This window comes from Callorhinus ursinus, unplaced genomic scaffold (genome assembly GCF_003265705.2).
Source record: "Callorhinus ursinus isolate GAN/ISIS: 27379988/994484 unplaced genomic scaffold, GSC_fseal_2.0 scaffold20, whole genome shotgun sequence".
Classification (NCBI taxonomy): domain Eukaryota; kingdom Metazoa; phylum Chordata; class Mammalia; order Carnivora; family Otariidae; genus Callorhinus; species Callorhinus ursinus.
In genome coordinates, this window is record NW_027397082.1 from 26,568,605 (window position 1) to 26,589,186 (window position 20,582).

General features: G+C 39.1%; 1 protein-coding gene across 2 annotated transcripts in view; it reads right to left on the reverse strand.

Moving 5' to 3' along the window:
• Positions 1–9,646: 9,646 nt before the first annotated feature.
• The window catches only part of TNKS2 (tankyrase 2), a 71,189-nt gene continuing 60,253 nt past the window's right edge, over positions 9,647–20,582 (reverse strand). Inside the window, exons 24-27 of one of the 2 annotated variants that reach the window (XM_025880541.2) lie at positions 19,999–20,104; positions 16,900–17,086; positions 13,002–13,158; positions 9,647–11,973 (exon numbers count right to left, since the gene is read on the reverse strand). In XM_025880541.2, coding sequence (XP_025736326.1) covers positions 11,911–11,973; positions 13,002–13,158; positions 16,900–17,086; positions 19,999–20,104 — 513 coding nt within the window. In that variant the 3' untranslated portion in view covers positions 9,647–11,910. Of the gene's footprint in view, positions 11,974–13,001; positions 13,159–16,899; positions 17,087–19,998; positions 20,105–20,582 lie in introns of those variants that run through there. The other variant, XR_012381714.1, reaches the window with a different exon arrangement.

Below are 20,582 nucleotides of genomic sequence, written 5' to 3' on the forward strand. Positions count from 1 at the left end.
AAGGATTTAATACATGGTGACGGGGATTGCTGCTATTATAGTTACAGGGGGTGAACTTTAAAAATAACTATTAAGTATTGACAGTACATTATTGCTGGCAGTGAATTAGATAAATGACTGTCTTTATGATTGTTACTACTGGTAATGCCACTATTAGCTATTACTCTCTCCATAGAATGGTTAAGTAGACTTTACAGGAACTGAATGAAGAAAATATAAGCCCACTCCCTCACCAAGTATTTATTGAGTGTCATCTATGTGCCAGGCACTGTTCCAGGCACCGGGCTACATCACCATAATCCGTCCTTGTGAAGTTTTATCTTTCAGTGGGGGGAGATGGGCAATAAATATAATCAATACACTATATTGAATTTATTTCAAAGATTTTTATTTATTTATTCATGAGAGACAGAGGAGGAGAGAGAGAGAGAGAGGGAGAGGGAGAAGCAGAGGAAGAAGCAGGCTCCCAAGGAGCAGGGAGCCCGATGCGGGACTCGATCCCAGGACCCTGGGATCATGACCTGAGCCGAAGGCAGATGCTTAACCATCTGAGCCACCCAGGCGCCCACTATATTGAATTTAGAACCTGTTTAGTGTAGTAGGACAAATAGAGCAGGTTAAGGAGGATTGGAGTGAGCTGGGGGAGAGGGAGGATGCAATGAAATTTAAAACAAGGTGGCTTCCCAGAGAAGGTGACATTTGAACAATAAGGAAGTGGGGGGGGGGTAAGTGATGGGGAATACTGGGGGGAAGATGCCTGCCTGTTCCGAAGGCTGAAGTGGCCAGGGGTCGAGTGGGGCAGTAGTGACAGAAGGGTGGCACAGGCAGGTCATGCATGTCAAGCTGTGCATTTGAAGGACTTCATCTTTTTAAGCGAAGTGGGGAGTCACTGCAGAATTCTGAGCGAGAGGCAGGACATAGTTTGACTTATGCTTCAACAGGATTACTCTGGTTCCTGAATTGAAAGTAGACTAGAGTTTAATTAAAAAATAAAAAAACCCCAAAACTATGGGATCTGGGAATGGGGGGCAGTGGTGGACAAGGGTGAACGTGGGCCATAAGGGAAAGATGATGAAGACTCCAAGGTTTCTGTTTTCAACAACCGGAAGAACGGAGAGGCCAGGAACCAGGAAGAGGAAGACTGAAGATAGAGCAGGTTTGGGGATCTTCTCAGTTCAGTTTCAGTTACCCTTTTGCAGACTTAGAGCTTAAGAGAACCCCTTAGACATTCCCTAACTTAATCTCATCTTAAAACAAAACGAAAACAGAATATATATTTTTTGTTTTTTAAATATTTTAAGTAATCTCTACACCCAACGTGGGGCTCGAATTTAGAACCCTGAGATCAAGAGTCTTGCTCCCCACTCCCTTCTCCAATAATCTGTCTTGATGAGTACACACAGGACTGGCTCATTCTTTTCATAACTCCACACTTTCCGGTGTATGAATGTGCTATAATTTATTTAACCAGTTTCCTATTGATAGATGTGCTACGTACCACTTTGTCTTTTCAAATAAGGCTGTGATGTATTTTCTAATCATGGGTCCTTTCACTCAAAGGACTCATTTAAAATTTGGGCAAATAATACTGTTTTCCTTTTCGAGGCTGTTTGTCAACAGTGCAAGACCGGTACTCTCCTCCACCAGGTGTGGTAGGTAACTATACCGCACTGGTATTGTACTGGTGGGACTGTACTGGTAGTTAAATATCAGCATACTTCCATACCCACCAGCAACAAGCTGCTGCCCCAAGCCCCTGAGTGCTCCACTGGGGTATCTCTGCTCTAGTTCCAACACCCTTCCCACAATCCACCAATTGAAGGATTGACAACAGGCTGAAGAAGGAGTCTTCAGAGTCTGTTCTGATTGACCAGGGCCAGGGTGTTAAATATTTTGAATACCATTCTTTGATCTTTGCTAATAGAGGTGGAAAATGGTATTGCAGTACATGGGGTTAAGTTGCCTTTCTCTTTTTTAAATGCCATTTAAATAACAATTTCCTTTTCTGTATATTCATTTTTTTTTGGGTTGTTTTACTTCTTGATTTTTCAGGAGCTTTTTGTTAAAGAGAATCAATTCCTTGTCTGTGTTGCAAATATTTGTCAATCTGCCATTTACCTTTTTGTTTGCAGATGTAACATTTTTCTTAAGTTGGATTTATAGATCCTTTCATTCATAGCTTCTGGGTTTTGTGTTACATCAGAAAGATCCTCACTATGCCTAGATGAGTAACATTGTTCTGCCTTTTTTCTTATAATTTTGTTTTTTCATTTCCTATCATTACACATTTGACTCACCTGCAATATTCTGATGTAAGGAATAAGGCTTGGGTCCAGATGAACGCTCAGTTGTTGCAAGACCATTATGTTTCCCACAATTTCGTAATATACTACACCTTTATCACATACTGGGCTCCCTTATCACACACTTTTGGGCTCCCTCTTCCATTCCACTGATTAGCTCATGTATCAGGATTACTGTTTTAATAATAGTTTAAAACTATTTTTAACATATGATATGACTAATAGTCCTTCAGTACTTTTTTCTTAAGATTTTTTTTTTAAGATTTTATTTATTTATTTGAGAGAAAGAATGAGAGAGAGAGAGAGCACATGAGAGAGGGGAGGGTCAGAGGGAGAAGCAGACTCCCTGCCGAGCAGGGAGCCCGCTGCGGAACTCGATCCCGGGACTCCAGGATCATGACCTGAGCCGAAGGCAGTCGCTTAACCAACTGAGCCACCCAGACGCCCCTTCTTAAGATTTTTTAAAAAAGATTTTTAAAATTTATTTGAGGGGGGCACAGGGAGAGAGAGAGAGAGAAGGAAGCAGATTCCACATGGAGCCCGACTCGGGACTCGATCTCAGGACCTTGAAATCATGACCTGAGCCAAATTTAGGAGTCAGACGCTCAACCCACTGAGCCACCCAGGTACCCCTTAGGGAATTTTTAGTAAGAGTCCTTGTATATTCATTTTTCCATGGGAGCTTTAGAATCAGTTTGGTTTTCCACTCCTTCCATCAAAAATGTTGGCATGTAGACAAATACTGTATGATTTCACTTACACAGGGAATCTAAAAAACAAGTGAATAAACAAATAAAAAGCAGAAACAGATCCATAAATAGAGCACAAACTGATGGTTGCAGGAGGTGGGGGGATGGGCCAAATGGGTGAAGGGGAGTGGGAGACACTGGCTCTGGTGATGGAATGAGCAGGGCACCAGGATAAAAGGTGCGGCATGGGGAACGTAGTCAATGGTACTGTGACGGTGTTGGAGGCGACCCATGGGAGCTACGCATGTGGTGAGCAGGTGTAAGCAGATTTGTGGAATCACTGTGTTGTACACCTGAAACCAATGTTAACATTGTGTGTCAACTGTATTTCAATTAAAAAAGAAAAGGCTCAATATGTTATTAGGTCATGGCAAATTTATATATTAATCTAGGGAGAAACAAAATCTTTATCATACTGAATCTTTCTAGGAATAGCATATATGGTTTTCTATTTGTCCTGTCTTATTTTGTCTCTAGCATTACATAGTTTTTAGGTATTATATATATTTTGTTATTATAAATGGGATCTTTCCTTCCATTTCATCTCACAACTGCTTTTTATGCATAAATAGGAAGTCTACTACTTTCTGCTTATTTTGTACCTACTCATCTTGTTGAATTTTCTTACTATAACAGTTTTTCAGTTTTCTTGCGTTTTTCATATACTACCAACTGTAAGTAAACAGTTTTACTGTCTCCTTTATCATTTTTAACGTCTTCCCTCTCTTGACTAATAGTATCAGCTAGCTCCTCTAGAAGGCTGCTAAGTAGTGATAATGGACAGCCTTCATCCGGTTCTTACGTTTCTCCCATAAGCAGGAGGCTGGCTTTTGGCTTATACATAAAATTGATTTAAATACACACATTATATGCAGTTTTTAATATAGCCTGAGTCCTTTGCCCTTTATACGTGTTGCAAATATTTTCTCCTACTTTGCGACTTGCCCCTTTACTTTCTCTACTAATAACTAGAGGTTATTAGATGAACAGATGTTCTTAATTTTAATATGGTTAAATTTATCAGTCTTTTCTTTTAGGGCTAGCATTCTTTAAAGCTCAGTTAAAAGTTCCCGTCTCTCCAAATCAGAAAGTCTTCCATAGTTTCTCCTAAACATTTAACATACTTTGCTTTTCATATATAAGTACTACATAAAATACATTTACAATTTTTGTGTAATGTATCCAAATAGATTTTTTCATGTGGATAACCAGTTGTTCCATAAGGTCCTCCTTTCCACATTATCTGTAATGCTATCTCTGGTGTATATAAAATCCCATATATACTCTGCTCAAATGGTTAAATGAGCTTATTCCTGCACCAATATTACACTTAGTTGCTAAAGCATTAATTCTATTCTTAATCTCCACCCCCTTTCTCCCCTGGAATGTGTCTAGCCTATTCTTAGCCCTTTACAGGTATTTCCCACTTACCCTAGGTTCTTTTATGGGAAAAAAGTGCAGGACTTGTCTGTTATTTCCATTTCTATGTGAGTATTCATTTTTTTAACCTCTTTTTTTTTTTTTTTAAAGATTTTATTTATTTGACAGAGAGAGACAGCGAGAGAGGGAACACAAGCAGGGGGAGTGGGAGAGGGAGAAGCAGGCTTCCCGTGGAGCAGGGAGCCCGATGCGGGGCTCGATCCCAGGACCCTGGGATCACAACCTGAGCTGAAGGCAGACGCTTAACGACTGAGCCACCCAGGCGCCCCATTTTTTAACCCTTTTTTACTTTTACAATTCTATTTCCACTTATCCTTAAAAATTTAATATGCACACTTAACAAACTCTGAAGTTTGACATTTTAAAGTTCCTCCCATCTTCTATATTATTGTCAAGTAGTACATTCCACCTTGTCTTTAAAACATCAAATCTATTTTTTACTTCTACAGTATTTTTATAGATACTTATTACAGTGTTTCATTTAAATAGATAAAATAGCCCTGATACACAAATCAAAAAGAATAAAAGGATATACAGTGCCTTAAGGGGCACCTGGGTGGCTCAGTCTGTTAAGCATCTGCCTTTGGCTCAGGTCATGATCACAGGGTCCTGGGACTGAGCCCCATGTCAGGCTCCCTGCTCAGTGGGGAGTCTCCCTCTCCCTCTGCCCCTCCCAACCTAATGCTTGCTCTCGCTCTCAAAATCTTAAAAAAAAAAAGGATATACAGTGAAAAGTCTTTAACACCTCTGTCCCCCTGGTACCTCAGGTGTCCAACAGTTCATATGTATCCTGGAGGTATTTTATGAATAAAGAAGCAAATGCATATTTTACTTTTTCCTTTTATAGAATAGTAGCCAATCATAGGTATTGGTTAACCTCTTTTTTTCTTTTCATGCCTTTTTCATGTTATGTCTTGAAGATTATTCCCTACCAGTTAGTAAAACACTTATTCTGTTTTTTACAGAAGCATTTGTTTACCAATGTCTTCATTCATCCTGCTTGCATCTCCTTCTTTCTGGACTCAACTGCCTTCTTTCCTAAAGAACAACCCTATGTTCTTTCAGCAAAATCTGAAAATGTTTTTTCCATCCTTCCTTTTCTTTCTTAAAAAAGATTTTTATTTATTATTTATTTAGAGAGAACATGCAGGGAGAGCGGCAGGCAGAGGGAGAAGCAGGCTCCCTGATGAGCAAGGAGCCCAACGTGGGGCTCAATCCCAGGACCCTGGGATCATGACCTGGGCTGAAGGCAGACGCTTAACTGACTGAGCCACCCAGGTGTCCCCCAACCTCCCTTTTAAATACTAATTTATCTGTATGTAGAGTTCATAGCCAACAACCTCAGCACTTATTTTACATCTCCAGGCCTGCACTGCTGCCACTGGAAAGCCTGCTGTTAGTGTAATTTTTCCTTTGCAGGTGATGTCTTTTTTCTTTGGTTGCTTTTAGATTTTTCTCTTGGCTTTTGCAATTCTACTACCTGCTAGAAGTAGACTTGTTTTCATTTGCCCTCCTAGATATTTGTTATGTTTTTTTTTCAATTTCATGTCCTTAATATTGTGGAAAAACCCTCAAATGTCTTCCCTCCCCTCTTTTTTTTTTAAGATTTTATTTATTTATTTGACACACAGAGAGAGCGAGAGAGAGAGAGAGGGAGAGAGCACAAGCAGGGGGAGCGGCAGGCAGAGGGAGAAGCAGGCTTCCTGCATGAGCAGGGAGCCCGATGTGGGGCTCGATCCCAGGACCCTGGGATCATGACCTGAGCTGAAAGCAGCGGTTTAACCAACTGAGCCACCCAGGCGCCCCCTCCCCTCTTCTTTTTAAGTTGGATCTTCTATACTCCCTGTCTCTTAGCCCTCTTCTATTTCCCATTTCTTCCTCTGTTACAATATAGGTATTTTCCTGACTTTTCCTGACTTATCTTCTAGTTCACCAATTCCCTCCAGAGAATTTCCAAGAGACTCAGCTTTCTGTACCTGTTTTACCTTTTTCATAGTGTCTTTTCTAATATTTTTATGCTTTCTTCCCTTGCTCCAATCATTACAACCATTTTTATTTCACAGTTTTTCTACTAAGTTTTTTGAAAAAAATATTTTATTTATTTATGTGAGAGAGAATGAATGAGACAGAGAGCATGAGAGGGGGAGGGTCGGAGGGAGAGGCAGACTCCCTGCTGAGCAGGGAGCCCGATGTGGGGACTCAAATCCCGGGACTCCAGGATCATGACCTGAGCCGAAGGCAGTCACTTAACCAACTGAGTCACCCAGGCGCCCTCTATTTTAAGTTTGTGGGGGTGCTAATCCTCCAAGATTATGTCTGCTGACTTGTGCTCACAATGGTTTTTGATGAGTCCACTTGTTTTTTCTGTACTGTAGGAATACGATGCAGCTTGGGCTGTGGGTTCTCCAACCAGGTTGCCAGAAGGTCTATGTGCTTTTATCAGCAGTTTTCAAACTAAGATTCTCAGGCATCTAAAGATTTATATACTTTACATTTTGAGCTTTTAAAGATTTCATTTGAACACTGAAGGGATCAGTGGCTAATAATTCTTGCTGTTTTAAAATTCTATGTTCTATGTTTCCATGACAACTGAGAACACTCAACCACTAGCCCTGGAGCATTCTAGTAAACAGTAATATTAGTTACAATAACCAGTTATTGCCAACTACTTAGTGGCACATACAGAACATCATTCAATTCTCTCAACAACCCTAGGAGATGAGTACTATAAAGGTTATATAATTTAAGGTTGCACAGTTGGTGAGGGACAGGGCAAAATTCAAATCTAGACCTATCTGACACTAGAACCCAATCACTAACCCAACCACTTAATCACTATTAATTTATTCACGCAACAAAATTTACCGAGGAACCATTTTTTTTTTTTAAGATTTTTTTTATTTATTTGACAGACAGCGAGAGAGGGAACACAAGCAGGGGGAGTGGGAGAGGGAGAAGCAGGCTTCCCGCCGAGCAGGGAGCCCAATGCGGGGCTCGATCCCAGGACCCTGGGATCATGACCTGAGCCGAAGGCAGACGCCTAATGACTCAGCCACCTAGGCGCCCCTACCGAGGAACTACTATGTGCCAAGATGTGCGAAGTGGTATGAGGTTAACAAAAGGTATTTTTCCTATTTCAAATGATGTGAGGGGCCAATTTTTATTTCCTCTTAACTTCCAATTTGTTGCAGACCAATGTTTTTGTTAAAGAAATTAAAAACATTGTAGCAATGTCAAATTGCAATTGCTATAAAAATTTCCCCTCAGGACATGTGGGTGGCTCAGATGGTTAAGCATCTCCCTTCTGTTCAGGTCATGATCTGTGTCCTGGGATAGAGTCCCGCATCGGGCTTCCTGCTCAGTGGGGAACCTGCTTCTCCCTCTGCCTGATGCTCCCCGCTGCTTGTGCTCTCCCTCTCTCTCTGACAAATAAATAAAATCTTAAAAAAAAAATTCCTCTCAATTTTGTTTTCATCTCTCCATGGGCTGGTACCAAACAGTGTGCAGACCAACTCCCGCTGCGGGAACTTCTCTGCGGCACCGGTCTACTGGAAGACCACCTGGCGGGGGGTTTCTGAGGATGACAACTGTGGGTGGATGATGAAGTAGAAAGATACTTTTTTTTTTTTTAATTTATCTTAATTTTTTTTTAGAAAGATACTTCGGACAATGGTGGCTTCTCTGTGGGGAGCAAAAACCTTCTAAAAGCATATAATTGAAACCAATACTGTACTATATGTTAACTAACTAGAATTTAAATAAAAATTTGAAAAAAAAAAGGGGGGTATAATTAAGTATTTTAGGTCACAGTCCTCCTAAGGAGTATGCATGAAAAGGAGGTGGCAGGGTGGGGGGTGTAGATTGAGCAGATAGTGAAAAGGCCACATTATGGTCTAACTTTATAAAAATCTGACCATGGGGCGCCTGGGTGGCTCAGTTGTTAAGCGTCTGCCTTCGGCTCAGGTCATGATCCCGGGGTCCTGGGATCGAGCCCCGCATCGGGCTCCCTGCTCCGCGGGAAGCCTGCTTCTCCCTTACCCACTTTCCCTGCTTGTGTTCCTTCTCTCGCTGTATCTCTGTCAAATAAATAAATAAAAAATCTTTTTTTTTTTTTTTTTTAAAGATTTTATTTATTTATTCATGAGAGAGAGAGAGGCAGAGGGAGAAGCAGGCTCCCAAGGAGCAGGGAGCCCGATGCGGGACTCGATCCCAGGACTCCAGGATCACGACCTGAGCCGAAGGCAGACGCTTAACCATCTGAGCCACCCAGGCGCCCAATAAATAAAAAATCTTAAAAAAAAAAAACCAAACCTGACCATCTTCCTGGTGAAGATTGGCTACTACTACTTGCTTCCTCTGTCACTCTAGTTCTCTAACAGGGTAGGACAGCAGGTAAAGGGCCAGTCAGGAATACTAATTACAAAAGCTTATGGAAATTTACATGTTTTCTTTCCTCACCACCCAGCAAAAACTGGATCATATCAGACACTAGCATGCTTAGGAACTAGCAAGCAAACACTTTAATATTATCCTAACTGAAGCAGTAAGATAAAGCTGCTGAAAAATCTTTCAAAGCAAAACGACTCATGGGTTATCTGCACCATTATTTTATCATGGAAAGCAGAGAACTGATCACATACACAAAAACACTTATACTGAAATCTAAAATAGAGACATCACTATCTTTTAAGAGTAATAAATACCACTAACTTTAAGATTTTAAAATTGATAAAGTTTTTTTTTTAGGTGTGGCTGTGGCTCAGTCAGTAGAACAGCAACTCTTGATCTCGGGGTCATGAGTTCAAGCCCCACATTGGGTCAAGAGCTTACTTAAAAAAAAAAACACACATACACACACACACACAAAAACACAAAAAATTCATTCCTCTTTAGAAGACAGATTTCCCAGGAATAAGCTTCAAGGGGAGCAATTAAATGTCTGAAAGCATCTTATAGTTACTTCCATCTTAAAGCATCTGAATAAGTTATGGTCACAACATTCAAAATTTCAAACTTTAAACTGCACTCTATCACTGTTAGACTCAGAACTACATTGTTTTCCTGCAATTGTGGTTTATTGTAATCTTAATCCATATTCTCAAAGACCATTCAACATATTTATACTATTCCAGTAATTACCATGCTACCCAGAAAAACAAATGAACACTTTATTAAGAATTAAATGAGGGTATGGAATGTGATACAGTACAAGATGGATATAATAGTACTACTCACACACAAAGTTAAATCTCATTTCAAAAAAAACAAAATCACAAGACAAAAGAAAAAGCAATTCCATCATTATAAAGTAAGATATTTCATGCAAACACTCCAAAAAAATCCTCCCAACCACCCCCTAAGCCACCCCCAAACTGCCAACAAACAAAAAGCTATCTGAAAATATTGCCATGCTAACATATTAACCACAATGTAATCATTCATAGGAAAACAACACAGTAATTAAGCAATGGATTAGATGAAACAACACAGGCTGCAGTATATAACCTCAGAGACCTTGATGACTTTATGTGATAAGCAATTCCAGATTCACTTATGGGGGAGTGGTATGGGCTCACTGTTGAGAGATATGTAAATATGAACTCCATTAACTCATCTCATTATCTTCTAATTATAAAATCTGGAAGCTTCCAGAATCTGGAAAAATTATACAAAATTCGGCAGACTCCACTTGGGTTCCAAGAAATTACTTTAGGATCATAACTGCAATTATTAGAGAACTGTATAAAAGCACTTTCAAGGTCAAGAATCGACCTCTCAGATATTGATCACAATTTACATTATAGAAACAACTCCAGATATGCATTTACTCTGATTAACTCTTACTTAGGACAAGAAACATGATTTTCTAGCACTTTATGTACAATTTACTGCAAAGAGCCAGATAATTTAGAGATGGAATAAAATATAAAACAAAAGTGAACTGGTACATAGAGCGAAGGGGAACATTCTCACTTACAGAGACTTAAGTCAGTAAAAACCTGCCTTGCCTCCTGAGGCAGCTAGAGTCAACAGACTGCCAAGCTATATATAATTCATGTCTCTGTGCCAAGAAGCTTTAAGCCTATTTCATGGAAAAGATAGTTTTCCATTAGAAAACAGGAATGACATTTTATGGGACAGCATTCCCCTCTACAGCTGCCAACAAGCCTGTCACCATGTAGTGCACAAAGCGTATTTCTAAGTGACTGTGAATGTCACAGTGAGGCTACCCAGGACCAGGAAGCACCGTGTCACAGCACCTGCCCATGTAGATGACCTGGACAGAACTGGGACACCCACATTTATTTCATGATTCTGGGTTCAGCCTTCTTATGGTGTACAGATTGGCTGTAACAGTGAGGCCAAGGAAGAAGAAGAAGAAAAAAATACTTAGGACAAAAAAAATGACCCACTCCCATTTGCTTTTTTCCCCCTCTTTAGATTTAGGGTAATTAGAACAGATTGGAAAATTATTCAGGATTACCTTTCCTACCTCTGAAATGTAACTTCCTATTTACACTCCACAAAAAGAATACATAATTGCTCAGTGGCAGGATTTAGCCTCTAAAACAAAGAAGCACTTGCTCTAATTTTCACAAAATGAAATGAGAAAATTTTCCCATGTGAAACCCAGAAAAGAAGTGTCTTTAATAATCAGGAGGTTCATAGAGCTCTTTGGAATGTGTCTTATACATACAAAGTTATCACAAATTAAATCCCCAGAGTATTCATGAAATAAGTTCTTCAATGGGAAAGATTCCTAATGAGAGATAAATGCTTCCATCAGCAAATTAAATCTGATAAATCAATCTTTCCCAACTGACAAAGTCTTTGCTAACAGCTTAACATAGCCTCTGGAATCAAATGTAAAGTTCACTCAATCATGATGATGCAAGATGAAGTACAGATGTGCAGTACATATGAAAAAAATGTGTAAACCGCTGCAGTTCTAAAACAGATTTATATTACAAAGCAATGTAAATAAATATTGGGCTAGTACAAAAGCTCTTATTTACAGTTTTACAAATGAAATTGTATTCAGTGTAAATGCTGTGTTTTCAAGAACACAGTACTGTATTAGTAAAATGAGTTCTGTTGAGGGGATTACAGTTTGTTAGAATCAATGCATAACATATAAAAGATTCAAGTTAACTTTGTTTATAATTTAGTACAGACAAACCCAGTTTAACCTGGAATGGCATCTGTTAAAGTGCTGAAAAACAGGAAATATTTAGAAAACACTGTACATTATTAAAGCTTTATCAAGTCAGAATGTTAAACTTCTTTCACATTTTTTATTCTTTTGCCACAGGCTTGTGGACAAGATGGTATTTCTCAGCAAAGGAGTAAAATTTAAGAGGCCACCAGCTGCTTAGATGATTTTAGGTTCAGTGGATTTAGATTCCTAAAGCGACTATTTATCCATCAACCATACCTTCAGGCCTCATAATCTGGTAAGTAATTAAATATTCAGGATAAGCCTGGAAGAGAAAGATTAATTTAAATGTTGGTAAACAAATTTTTTTTTTTTTTTTTTAAGATTTTATTTATTCACTTGCGAGACAGACAGAGAGAGAACAAGCAGGGGGAGAGGCAGAGGGAGAGGGAGAAGCAGACTCTCCACCGAGCAAGGAGCCCGATGCAGGACTCGATCCCAGAACCCTGGGCTCATGACCTGAGCCGAAGGCAGACGCCCAACCATCTGAGCCACCCAGGCGCCCAACAAATTTTTTTGAAAGGCGATTTTACCATAAGGATTCCTAATCTTTAGAGAAGAGGTTCTAAGTTAGTGTGTGGATCTGAATCATCTAAGGACATTTTCTTAAAAACATCCTTACTTTGATTTCAGTCCCACTTAGGTTCCGAATAAGCAGGATGAATCCTAAGCATGTGTTTGTTTTTAGTAACTGAGGTGATCCTGCTACATATCCTTAGTTCAGAACACTGCTCTAGAGATGCTTTTGACTGGATCTGTGTCACTAACAGCAAGAAGGAATTGTATGCTTCCTTGCTACAGACAGGTTAACTACTAAATACAGGATTCTGATTAATTATATTTTACAGAAGGTTAAAAAAAAAAAGAGAAAAAGATCCACCAGAATTGGCAAAATCTGAATAAAGTCTATAAAATCTATCAATGGTATTTTCCCAATGTTGATAATTTTAAAAGAGAATGTCCTTGTTTTGGGGAAATACACACTGAAGCATTTTAAGTTACACAGCAAGCCTACAACTTCCTCTCCAGCAGTTCAGGGAAAAAAAAAAAATCTGTATTTGCATGTACGTGGGAGAATAAAATGTTAACATTGGGAAAATCTGGGTAAAGGGTATACGGGAATTCTCTATTATTTTTGCTACTTTTCCATGAATCTAAAATTATTTCCAAATAAAGGTTAAAAAAAAACCCCAACCCAGTTCTTAAGGCAATTATGCCTTGTCAATTTAAGAGACTAGTAAGAAGTATGGCTCTAAATCATTTCTGAAGATGAACAAATAAAACTGAATTTACCTGTTCTCCTCTGTAAATAACATATTCAGCTAATGCTAGACCATTTACGCTGGGTCGACCAGTGACTGAGTGATGTCCTGGAGGAGAATGTGCCATTTTCATTGCGCTGAACTGCAGGAAAGACTTTCCCAAGGTTACCCGACAAAAGAGCAGCTGCCTATAACAGGAAAAGGAAAAGATCTCCGTGACAACAAGGAAGTACAGGGCAGTTTCATTTCTGTATGCTACCTAAGTTTTTTAACGTACTCAGACATAAACAGAGTTGTTTTTGTCATTTCATCCTTAAAAAGAACTTTGTAAGAATGTCTCCTACTACTCTCATTAATGAATTTGCCACTTTAATTCTTAACTATATAAACTGAAAATGTAACGACCTTATAGAGATGGAGGCTCTATCTTGTACCCAGATCAAAAGCACAAACCATAGCCCAAGTGAGAAGGATTTAAGGGGCTCCCATGAAGTAGCTTGCAAAGTTGGACATTTATCTAAGACATTTAACTAAGTCTAATTGATTCCACCTTCAAAATGTATTTGAGGGCGCCTGGGTGGCTCAGTTGGTTAAACAACTGCCTTCGGCTCAGGTCATGATCCCGGAGTCCCGGGATCGAGTCCTGCATCGGGCTCTCTGCTCAGCAGCGAGTCTGCTTCTCCCTCTGACCTTCTCCCCTCTCATGCTGTTTCTCTCTCTCTCTCTCTCAAAAAAATAAATAAAATCTTTAAAAAAAATGTATTTGAAATTCATGCTCTTAATTCTATGGCTACTGTTAAGTTCCAATCACCAAAATTTTTACTTGGACTGGGAACAATGGCCTCTGAACTTCTCTTCCTATTTCTCCTCTAATTCCTAGCTAAACTATTTTCCATCCAAGCAACCAGTTATTTAGAAAAAAACAACCCAACACATAAAACATTAATAAATTACATCACTTTTCTGCTTAAAACTTTGTAGAGGCTACTCAGTGTACTTGAAGAAAATCCAAATTCCTTACAATGGCTCCAGATTCTCAAATCTTGCTTTGTGTTCATTGTGCACCAGGAACATTAATTTTCTTTCTTCACACAGGCCAACTTTCTTAACCCCACAGCCATCATACACACTGTTTCCTCCAGCACAAAAAATGGTATCTACTCTGCCACTCTTCAACTGGCTAACACTCATTTTTTTAGGTTTCAGCTAAAATGTTAGTTCTTCAAATAGTCTTCCCTTACCAGAAGTTTAAGTAGATTCTCTCCCAATCCCCTCAGGCATATAATTGACCTTCCTTATTTCCAATGAACTTTTTTTTTTTTAATTACTTCATGGTTTCTCTTGTTTTGGTTTCTCTTGTTTTTCAGAGGAGAAAAGATTTTGGTGAACTAGTTGATTCTGTTCTCCAAAGAAGAGAGGCTATCTATACTTTTTATTCTAAATATGACTGCTGTAAACCTTAGCATTTCTAATAGATTTCTATTACAGTTAAATCAGCCCTGTGATAATCCAAATACAGAAGTCTTAAGTTAATAAACTTATTTGCAGAGAACCAACCATTCCATTCAAAAGACAGTTTACAAGAGGTACTAAAACACTGCTTATTATAATCAGAACTATTTAAATGTAAGTCAAATAGGTTAAATGCTCAGAACTTTTACCTCCAGATAATAAGACAGCAGAGTTCAATTTATAGAATCTCAAGAAATTATATGCCTTTTAACCTGTCCAATTAATTTATGATCTAAAGCAGAAGTGGATGGGAGTTCATGCCCAGAAGGGCTGACTTTAGGCACCTACACAAGTCTAAATTTAAGGGGAAACCAACAAGAGTAATATAAAAACAGACCTTGTTTTCCTCCAGGACTACAGTTACCTTGGCAACCTTTCAAAAATCAGCTGGGAAGACTTCAAAAATTCCTAATGCCCAGATCAATTCTAAGAGAATCTCTTGGCAGGGTGGGGCGGAAAAGATATCAGCATCAGTTTTTAAAGCTCCCCAGGTGATTCCAGTGTGTCACCAAGGCTGAGAACTACTGCTCATGGACCTTCTTCTAGATTAGTGATCAGTAAACATCAGCATCACCTGGGAACTTGGTAGAAATTCAAGTTCTTGCGCCTCATCTGAGACCTACTAAATCAGTAACTGAGTAGGCAGCGCTTAGGAACCTGTGTTTTAGCAAGCCCTCTAAATGATTCTCCTATTTGCTAATGTTTGATGAAGATTGTTCTAGATTTTTATAAGCAGTGTCCTAACTACAGAATAAATCTCAGCAATTAATTTTACTCAATTTTTCAAATGGCAAAAGATAATTTATACTTACCTATGAGGAGTTTAATAGGGGCAAGTTATCTGAACGATTTTAACAACTGAGTTATTAGACCAGGGTAACTAAAAGTGGAGAAAGTACGAAGTAGTTATTTGATGATAATGTGCTTTTTAAAAGGGATTGATATGTTTCACTATAACTTTTCAAGTAGTAATATCATAAATAGAGAATTAGGATCCTATCTCAGTGGAAGACAGACTCCCTCACTCCCTCATGCATTTCTATGGAATAATTAGGCTTGGCAAGTAATGCCATTTTAGCATGCGAATACTATATATATATATATATATATATATATATATATATATATATATGCACACACGAATACTATATATACATACATATATATATTTTTTTAAAATAGGAGGTGCTGGGGGCGGATGCCCGGGTGGCTTGGTTGGTTAAGCGTCTGCCTTTGGCTCGGAGTCCTGGGATCGAGCCCCACATAGGGCTCCCTGATAGGCCGCAGGTCTGCTTCTCTCTCTCCCTTTGTGATCTCTCTCACTCTGACTCTCTCTCAAATTAAAAAAACAAAACAAAACAACCAACAAAAAAACCAAAAAAACCCTCCATAAACTTTAAATAGGGGGGATGGGAGGGGCAGAGGGAGAGGGAGAGAATCTTATGCAGCTCCACACCCAGCAATGGAGCCTGACATAGGGCTTGATTTCACAACCCTGAGATCATGACTTGAGCCAAAATCAAGAGTGAGACGCATAACTGAGCCATCCAGGCGCCCCTTGAATACTACATATTTTTTTAATTATTTTTTTAAAAGATTTTATTTATTTATTTGACAGAGAGAGACACAGTGAGAGAGGGAACACAAGCAGGGAGAGTGGGAGAGGGAGAAGCAGGCTTCCTGTGGAGCAGGGAGCCCGATGCGGGGCTCGATCCCAGGACCCTGGGACCATGACCTGAGCCAAAGGCAGACGCTTAACAACTGAGCCACCCAGGCGCCCTGAATACTCTATTTTAAAAAAATCTATAGTCCTATAATATTTAAGGGACACAGTAAAATCTCTCAAGTCCAAAGGTATTTCCTACTCCATATTCTTTAAAACACTCGGTGTTCCAATGATTAAATTTGTTAAATAGGTCAAGTGCTCAGAACTATGCTTGTCCTATACAGATCATTTAATAAATACTAGCTATTATTACAACTGGTGAGAGGGCCAAAAGCAACCTGAAACATGCCTAGCCTGGATTCCTAAACTTGTCCAAGATGATGCCCTTCTCCCCAAATTTCTCAAATATGAAACCAGTTCTTATCAAATTCTTATCAAAATAAATGAGAATTTAAGAAATAAGACTGAGATCATACGGGAAGAGAGGAAAAAAAGAAACAAGATGAAACCAGACAAGGAGACAAACCAGAAGAGACTCTTAGTCATAGGAAATAAACTAAGGGTTGCTGGTGGGGAGTGGGGGTGGAGGGATGGGGTAACTGGGTGATGGACACTGGGGAGGGTATGTGTTGTAATGAGCACTGACTAGGTATTATATAAGACTGATGAATCACAGACCTGTACCCCTGAAACAAATAAAACATATGTTAACTGAATTTAAAGAAAAAAAAGAGAACAAGTAACCTCTTACCTGTGGCAAACATAACAAGATCTGTCTTTGTGAACTGGACACCCAGTACCTCCTCCAATTCCATAGACATACTGATTGCTTTTGGAAGAGTTTTCAGCAAAATAAATCCCAGCTCCAAACATGCCACCTATGTAGGCGTGCCTTTCATCGAAGCCTTTATGGATAATTGCATTCACAAAGGGAGATCCTAAAATACATGTAGATGGGTAACAATTTAAAATTATCTTAGAAGAAAAATAAAATGAAATCCTCTTTGGAGTTAAATTCTTAAACATACATACATGAACACCACAATAAAGAATATAAAAAAACAAGGATAACAAGTTAACTGTCAGCTACTTTAGGCCTTTAGAATAAATAACTACTTTTTTTTTTTTAAAAGATTTTATTTATTTGAGAGAGAGAATGAGATAGAGAGAGAGCATGAGAGGGGAGAGGGTCAGAGGGAGAAGCAGACTCCCCACTGAGCAGGGAGCCCGATGCGGGACTCGATCCCGGGACTCCAGGATCATGACCTGAGCCGAAGGCAGTCGCTTAACCAACTAAGCCACCCAGGCGCCCAAAATAAATAACTACTTTAGAAGAATTGCTAACATTGATTGATGTTTCGATGTTCCTAATAAGGTGGTGGATGAGTTGTCAAAAAAAAAAAAAAAGACACACATAGATTCAAGTAGAAAAAAGATTACTTGAAATACCAGTGCTAAAGTTATCAAATTCTAGACCCCAAATCCATACAAATCCAGAACAAAGAGTTTTATAATTCACCTCATACAGCAACGCTGAATGCAATTAGGTCTCACACTGACACTCACATCTGTGTACATTTTCTAGGTATCAAAAGTGGCCAAAGTGGTCTTTTTTTTTTTTTTTAGAAGATTTTATTTATTTGACAGAGAGCACGCATGAGCACAAGCAGGAGGAGCTCCAAAGGCAGAGGGAGAAGCAGGCTCCCCGCTGAGCAGGGAGCCCAATGTGGGGCTCGATCCCAGGACCCTGGGATGATGACCTGAGCCAAAGGGGGAGATAACCAACTGAGCCACCCAGCCATCCCCAAAGTGGTCTTCTCATGTTCATGTTTTTTTTTCAAAGATTTATTTATTTGACAGGGAGAGAGAGAGAGGAAGTGAGCATGAGCACGCATGCATGTGTATGTGTGTGTGGGGGGGGCATGAGGGAGGGGCAAGGTAAAGAGAGAGTGTTAAGCAGACTGCGTGGAGCCCTACATGGGGCTCGATCTCACGACCCTGAGATCATGACCTGAGCCAAACACCAGAGTTGGACACTTAACTCATTCTCTTCTTTATACCTCTTCTCTCACATCCTTCCACTTCTCTGCTTTTCATCCTGTTACACCAGATTCTATCTGCATATGTGGTGTGTTCCTTCATTCTCTGCATACTACTTTCTCTCCCTTCCTTGCATGTGTGCCAAGGAGAACTTAGCCAAAGGGAAGGAGGTAGCCATGGCAACCAGGCTGTAGAGTAGGGTGAGGGGTGGGCGTTGGGAAAAGCCAATATAACAGTTAACTGATTCATCAAGATTAGTGTCCCTGTTCATAAAGGGACAGGAAAATATGCTGAATTCCACTTTACAAATACACTGAAGAATAGAATCACTTATTTGAATTGGAAAAACCAAAATCATTTATACTATAAAATAGAAAAATCATTCATTATAATCAAGTCAGTACATAAATATTATATTCTGTGCCAAATCATTATCATAATGATTTTTAGGGTTTCAGAATGAGAAATACTATTTAGATATTATGCACCAATTCAGTCTGCTATAGCCATTCTTCCAGGGGATTGTGAAATTTAAATGCTGTGTTTTATAGAACTTTATAGGTCTCTAATAAATTTTCTGCGATTAAGGCCAAATGAAAAAACAGATGGGAGCTACTATGGGCTTGAAGACTTGATAAACACTACATTACTATCTATACTCATCTTTGCTATAAATTTGAAAGACCAGGGGCGCCTGGGTGGCTCAGTAAGTTGGACGTCTGACCTTTCATCTCAGCTCAGGTCTTGGTCTCAGGGTTGTGGGTTCAGGCCCCATGTTGGGCTCCACGCTGCTTAGAAAAAAAAAAAAGAAAGACCAATGAACATCTGTTAGTTTGCAACATAAAAAAACCCAAGAAATTTCAAGAATAAAGGTGCTCTCAATTCTACGGAAGTTCTCAGAAAATTTCCTAAATTCAATGACAATGGCTTTTTTTTTTTTTAGATTTTATTTATTTTTTTTAAGTAATCTCCATCCCTAAAATGGGGCTTGAACTCAGGAAACCAAGATTAAGAGTGGCATGTTCTATCAACTGAGCTAGCCAGGCACCCCTGACAATGGCTCTTCTAACACAATGAAGTTAAATGTAGTTTTGACACTTAGAATCAAAGGCAGAATAGATGTGTACGGTCTTATGAGGCGCTTTTCAGATCTTATTTCATTTTATTTTTATTTTTTTGAGAGAGAGAAAGACAGCGAGCGAGCTTGTGTGAGGTGGGCGTGGGGGAGGGAGAGGGAAAGAGAGAATCTTAAGCAGACTCCACACTCAGTGCAGACAGAGCCCAACTCGGGGCTCGACCTCCTGAGATCATGACATGAACCAAAATCAAGAGTCAGATGCTTAACTGACTGAGCCACCCAGGCACCCCTCAGACCTTATTTTAATTTTAATTTAATTCAATCAACTAGTTAAAAGGAAAATACACCATTTCTCAGAGTGATAATATGCAGTATCAATATAAAGAGAATAGGAAAATATGAATAGTTAACATTTCCATTTCTATATTTTGTCCTTATGGCAGTCCTATTTATAAACAATCCATTATAAAATATACAAACTCAAAAGAGGTTGGAAATACAAATATAAATGTAGTATTTACAGAAATAATGTTTATTTTTAAAAAGTGGCATGAGAAAAATAGACTCATTATTTCCTATGTGACCAAAAAAACTAATGTAGAAGAGGATGGTGGCAGGGTAGCAGAAGAAGAATCTTTTTTTAAGTAAGGTTTGAACTGACAACCCTGAGATGAAGAGTTGCATGTTCTCCCTACTGAGCCAGCCAGGCATCTCGGGGAAGAGGACTCTTACCATGAAATAGCATTCTTTCATTTGCATGGTTGTGGTTTTCTTCAGAAACTTCTTTTCTCCTGTGAGTGTATCTTTCCCATAGTTTCTTGTTACAAACTTTCTGAATCTATAAAAAAGAAATCGGAAAAATCAAAATCTTTAGGTCATACTTACCTACTTGTTCATCTTAACCAAAATGGGCCACATAGCCAGTAGAGAGGCAAAAGTTTTTTCTGAAATGTAAACTATGTTTTATTTTAGTCAACTAAAAATACTTGGTCTCATACATAAAGACCTTTATCTGTTATTAATTAAAAATATTTGGAATAGCCACACCAAATACCATTTATTTATTTTAAAGATTTTATTTATTTGACAGAGAGAGACACAGCGAGAGACGGAACAGAAGCAGGGGGAGTGGGAGAGGGAGAAGCCGGCTTCCTGTGGAGCAGGGAGCCCAATGAGGGGCTCGATCCCAGGACTCTGCATGACCTGAGCCGAAGGCAGACGCTTAACGACTGAGCCACCCAAGCGCCCCAAACACCATTTTTTTTTTGAAGATTTTATTTATTTATTTGAGAGAGAGAGAGAGAGAGAGAAACAGC